Raw genomic sequence first — 6000 nt, 5'->3', positions numbered from 1 at the left:
TGGAATTATAAAAAAAAAGAAAATTTAAATTATAGCAAACTCAGTTCAGTTCTCAGTTTTACTAGCGTCACCTAGTGGTCAGTAGCTGAAGCTACTTGATGTGGATAGTGTTAAAAATGCTTTTTTGTTTTTAAATATTTCTTTCTTTTTAAATAATATCAATCCATACACAAGCGCTTTGCATTGCAAACATTTTATTTATTTATTAATTTTTTTCTAATTCACCACTTTCCTTTATTTCGGAATTTATTTCCCATAATAATGTCATTTGAACGTCGGTAACAATGACCGAATAGATCCCCTTGTTGCCGCCTTGACTGTTTTTAACCAAAGATTGTTGTGAAACACCGAAACCGGACCCGGAAAAAATGTCCTTCCCCGATAAAGACGCCCGCGCCAAGTGTTGGACGGCACGAGACGAATACTGGGCCTGCCTGGACAAGCACGCACCCGAATATCAGTGTACATCGCAAGCACCGGAACCGAAGGAATGTATACAGCTGCGAAAGCTGTACCAGCAAGGCTGTCCTGCCCAGTGGGTGAAGCATTTCGATCGCAAACGGACCTACGATCAGTTTAAGCAGAAAATGGCCAAAGGCTACGAACCGCTCAACGAAACAAAATAGAGGCGGACAGAGGAGGCAGCATGTGTATCATACGAACATTTCAAATAAGACACCTTGTTTCTTTCGACAACAGACAGCCAGAATGGTGCGACCACGGTTAGCTAGTGGAGGTGTGTAGTAAATAAAACAGTCATGTATTCATCCATTACCACGAAAATCTAGGATTGCGTTCTTCTATCGAAACTATGTACCGGCCCGGTATCATCACCAACCCGAGAACACGTTCTTCCCCTCCTATTTCGGTGAATTCGCTCGTTGCCTGAAGCACAACGTTCGCATCAGCGTCAGTGCAAACGAAGTACCCGCTCAGTATCCTGCCGTCCGTCATTTTAATGCGAAATAATCGATTAAGCCAGGATCTCAGCAGCTCTCGTTTGGGATTAAATCGGTCCTGAGAATTTCGTAGAACAAATTAATTCGATAATCCCCTTTTCGTGTGGTCAGGGGCTTACCGCTTCGTTATCTGTGCCACTATCGGGGTCCCGATGCCAAGGTTCCTTTTGGTTGATTTCCATTTGAGCAATAGCCTTATTTAGCGCCTGTTGGTATTGCTGAAACGGACAAGCATTAATATATACGGACTAATCGACAAGTACCTACTCATTCACATCATACTTGTGTGGGGTCTGAAGCAGAAAATTCCTCCGAGCATTCCTGAACCGCTGGTTCGAGATTTACTTCGCTTTCCTGGAAAGATTTTCACTATAAATACATTGTACGCTGATTCACTTCTATTTTCTTCGAAAACCGAACAAGGTATTGGATATATTTAAAGAATAATTTAATTCGTAGTCGTATGTTTACCTTCGCTAGCTCGCTCATAGCTTTTGTTTATCGCTTTTGAGCGGACCTGTCAAACTACAGTCTGTTCCCGAGTTACGCAGTTCTTGTCAGATAGGGTTATACATATTCGGACGCACGCGGTTTTCTTATCAGTACAATCTGCTCCAAAATTGTCTCATACAAAATGATAAGCTATTTTTCTCAAATTATAAAATGTACAAAAGTACTAACTTTCAACAAAAATACTTATTTAGCACCTATATTTTGACTGGAAAACGTGACATTCGACATACGCGGAAGGCCACGGAAACGCACAAAGTGCGTAAATTGGGAGCAGACTGTACTCGATATGGTAGATGTTTTTCACTGGGAGCTACATTCAAAATGATCCAAGCAGCAGTAAAATTCCGTTAATCTGAAAAATGCTTCGCACAGTTCATGTTTTAGTGATAATGCTTTAAAAATACACCGTTTATTAACTTACATGTGTAACAACGAAATGACACATCCCAAGCGCTACAGATTAAGCTTAAACGACTGGAAAATTTAATATCCATAGAAAAAAATGAAAGCTCCACAGCTTCATTGGTTTGATCAATAGATGGCGTATTAAAACTGATTATTATATTGCTATCCTTTTCTTGCAATGTGTTTCGACAAGTTTCATCTTATCATGACCTATATAGCCTTCTAACTTTCTGAGCAAAAATCTATTTGAATGGTCGTGTGGTCAGATACGTGGGTATTAACACCAACGACCATTACTCAAATCTCACTTGCTTCAGTGCTGGTGGTTTTCGTTGGAGTTTAGTATTTAAACAATCGTATCGCCGTTCTAGTTCTAGCGATGCATAACTTCAATGCAAAACCATACAACAGTACAGAGGAAATGAGAAAGCTCTCCTCCAAGCGATGAAGCTCAGCTGGTTGGGGTATCCCACCAACAGAGAGCGCCAATAGCTTTTTTGCTATTTTTAGAATGCATGAGTCGTTTGCCATCTGCTAAACGAAGTCTTTCTATATTCCGTTTAGGTAGAGTGCTTGAGTCGTTTAGAAGCCGTTTAGTGGTCGTTTAGTGGATTTGTGGCACTTGGGATGCATCTGCGTGTCGCAAAGTACAAAAATACTTTTAGGTAGCTTACCATTTCGTTGCTTACATTTTTTCTGAAAAATACTAAAATGTTAGAATATAATTTGTATTCTTATTATTATTATTTATTGCTTATTATCAGCCTCGCAGGGTTTCACAATAACAACCACTAACTGTTCTTTTTTTCCTAACTAGGGAAAAGGAAGAAGGACTCGCAAAGGTGAAAGCGAAAGCCGCAGAAGGGAATGTGGTTAAACAAACTGTAATGAAATGTAATAAAAGAGCTGATGAGCGAGGATGTATTGATATCGGATATTAGAAGATTTTTTTTGACGACCTTGACTTTCACCTCTTTCAAAGAAAAACTAAATTTAATCATAAAATTTAACATTTTTCTTTGCAAGCCATTTGCGACTTGCGTTTACTTTAACCCGGGTATTCTCGATAAAATTAACTTAAGATTCATGGGACTTCAGCTTCCATCGTCAGCACTCTACAAACTATTCTACATACTGGACTAACGATCAGAGTGACCAGAAATACCGATTTATCTGTATTCCTACCGATTTTTTATATGCCTACCGATTCACAGATGACCGCCTTAAAACTGCCGATTTTCCATTTATCCTACCGAAAATAACAGATTTTTTCGTAATACTAACCAAAAAGTCATATAACCATTTCCCAAATCACTTAATGTATAAAACTCTATATGGAAATCACTGGCAACCAGAACCAGAAGTTCAACAGAGACAACTAAGGTCCGTGTCTGCACTTCATGAAGTCGAACGCGCTGATAAAATTTTATATGCAATTTGACAGATAATATAACCCGGCGCTCTAGCAGCAATAGAACACGACATCGAACATGAAAAATGTATAGGACTTCACATGTTCGATTTTTGGGTTATCACATCGAACATGTAAAGTCCCATATATTTTTCATGTTTGATGTCGCGTTCGATTGCTGCCAGAGCGTTCCAATCATTTGTTGGGTTAAATTCCCTAGTACAATTTTCAGATCGACACTTCAGAAAGGCCTCACCCAAGCGCCACAGATTAAGCTTAAACGACTGGAAAATTGAATATCCATAGAAAAAAAATGAAAGCTCCACAGCTTCATTGGTTTGATCAATAGATGGCGTATTACAACTCATCATTATATTGCTATCCTTTTCTTGCAATGTGTTTCGACAAGTTTCATCTTATCATGACCTATATAGCCTTCTAACTTTCTGAGCAAAAATCTATATGAATGGTCGTGTGGTCAAGATACGTGGGTATCAACACCAACGACCATTACTCAAATCTCACTTGCTTTAGTGCTGATGGTTTCCATTGGAGTTTAGTATTTAAACAATCGTATCGCCGTTCTAGTTCTAGCGATGCATAACTTCAATGCGAAACCATACAACAGTACAGAGGAAATGAGAAAGCTCTCCTCCAAGCGATGAGGCTCAACTGGTTGGGGTATCCCACCAACAGATAGCGCCACCAGCTTTTTTGCTATTTTTAGAATGCATGAGTCGTTTGCCGTCTGCTAAACGAAGTCTTTCTATATTCCGTTTAGGTAGAGAACTTGAGTCGTTTAGAAGCCGTTTAGTGGTCGTTTAGTGGATTTGTGGCACTTGGGCATGTGACCGCTATGAACCAAATCTAAACTAATACCTTGAAATAAATGAAAGATGTTATTTTCTCGTGCTGCTCCATCTGGGACAGATTAGCTTCCATCTCCGACAACCCCCCCCCCCCCCCCGCTCAACACTTTAAAGCCTACCGAAAACTACCGAAAAATTTAAAACTCCTACCGAAAACTACCGATAAAATTTTGATGCGCCTACCGAAAACCGCAAAAATAATCTGGCCACTCTGCTAACGATCCACGCGGCCCCCTAGCACGCCCATCGTTAGATCCGTCACTGACGTTGTAAAGGAACCCAGGTAAAGACGGACGTGTTAAGGAAAATGGTAAAAATCTAGGCATATATAAATGCAACGACCATGAAAATGTGCATACATCTTACACTCATAATTTATCACAAAATGTGTTGAAACTTTCAAGTTCCTATAGATTTTTAAGTTTTTTTTTTTCATTAAATAAAAACATTTTTTTTCGTGCAGTTTTTAAATGTTCTGGTATGGGAACCTGATATGGGAACGATGGACACCATGAAGGGTAAGATGGACACCTGTAGACAAAGGTGGAAATTGAAGAGGTTTATAATTTTTAACCTATCCTATTTAACCTATTTAACCTATATGTTGATGATGACGATTCATTCAACCGTGTATTTAGGAATTGTAAGCTAATATATCAAGCTGTAAAAAAAATTGTAAGCTTCTAATATATCGTAGAATTAAGATTTCAAAACATTATTGAAATATCGCGCACTAACAGCTGACATTGCTCCAGCTTACAGAACAACAGTCTAGAACTTCCCTTTAGGAAATCACTCCGCGGAAAACCCACGACCCCAGTAGTTTGAGGGACTTGTTAATAGTTAAAGCCATTTTTCCACCATGTCAAATTTCATGTTTTTTTTATATTTGTAATCTCATTGAAACTCTAATCTATTCCTAATAGATGTCGTATCAATCAGTGGCGGATTAAGGGTATTATTAAGGGGCCCTAGGCGGTAAGATGAGTTGTAAATGGTAAATGGTGTTCGTGGGGGGATGGGGTGCCCCTTTTTGATGACGGGGAGGGGAGGGGGTATGCAAATGATTTGCCAGCCTCGGGGCCCCAACGTCCATCCTTCCGAGGGCCCTTGCCGCTAGTACTCTGTCCACTACTAATACATACTGCATACTACTGACTAGCGATCTACGGGGCTCCTAAATCGACGGGGCTCCAGGCAACCGCCTAGTCCGCCTACCGTTAGATCCGCCACTCGTATCAATGCCTCTTCTTTTTGTTAATTAAAGTTGTCTAAGCTGAGGCAAGAAATCCAATATTTTCTTGAAGCGCCTCATCTGCGTCGAGCCAGTAATAGCTTAACGAATGACTGCTATTTTGACTAGTGTGCCGTTTCTCGTATATTTCCATACTTTCTATAGTTGCTGGATCGTTTATATCTTCTAAATGCCCTTATTTAAGCAATTTGATGAAATCTATTCATCACCAATTGATATAAGAAGTTAAGTAAATCATCCGTCATCAAAATGTCAAATGATCAAAATGTCAAATGATCAAAATGTCCGTCTTTCCCTCTTTGGTGCCAGGATGCTTAAACCACCAGAAAACAATATTTTGTATTGCTTTCATGGTCGTTCTTATGCCAGTTCTTTCCTTAATGATTAGGACAATTCATTCATGAAATAAAACTTACGGAAATATAAGAATACAAATTGTACAGCTTAAGATCCGCAGTAGTACAATTAGATCCCCAAGGAAGCGCACGATTGAAAATTTGTTTTGTTCGTAAATTCAACCATTTTTGCATATATTATGCCAAAAATGTTCTCAAATGTGTTATTTTACTTTCAGTTTGGATGCTGCAT

The 6000-nt window shown here is 39.2% G+C and overlaps 2 protein-coding genes across 3 annotated transcripts; one reads left to right on the top strand and one right to left on the bottom strand.

The window, feature by feature from the left end:
• Positions 1 to 297: 297 nt before the first annotated feature.
• LOC120951962 (cytochrome c oxidase assembly factor 6 homolog) lies at positions 298 to 783 on the top strand. Its single transcript, XM_040370993.2, has one exon. The coding sequence runs from the start codon at positions 369 to 371 to the stop codon at positions 624 to 626; it is 258 nt and encodes an 85-aa protein (XP_040226927.2). The 5' UTR covers positions 298 to 368; the 3' UTR covers positions 627 to 783.
• On the bottom strand, positions 740 to 1516 carry LOC120951961 (N-alpha-acetyltransferase 38, NatC auxiliary subunit). Of its 2 annotated transcripts, none has more exons than XM_040370991.2 (4): positions 1431 to 1516; positions 1242 to 1313; positions 1079 to 1177; positions 740 to 1017 (listed from the first exon to the last, which is right to left on the bottom strand). In XM_040370991.2, exons 1-4 carry the CDS (start codon positions 1446 to 1448, stop codon positions 772 to 774), a joined length of 435 nt encoding a protein of 144 aa, XP_040226925.1. In that variant the 5' UTR covers positions 1449 to 1516; the 3' UTR covers positions 740 to 771. The 2 variants fall into 2 exon arrangements, with proteins under 2 accessions (XP_040226925.1, XP_040226926.1); XM_040370992.2 differs by having other exon boundaries at positions 1079 to 1165.
• Positions 1517 to 6000: the final 4484 nt, after the last annotated feature.

The sequence above is a fragment of the Anopheles coluzzii genome, chromosome 2 (genome assembly GCF_943734685.1).
Source record: "Anopheles coluzzii chromosome 2, AcolN3, whole genome shotgun sequence".
Classification (NCBI taxonomy): domain Eukaryota; kingdom Metazoa; phylum Arthropoda; class Insecta; order Diptera; family Culicidae; genus Anopheles; species Anopheles coluzzii.
This window is presented reverse-complemented; position numbering and strand designations above follow the sequence as displayed.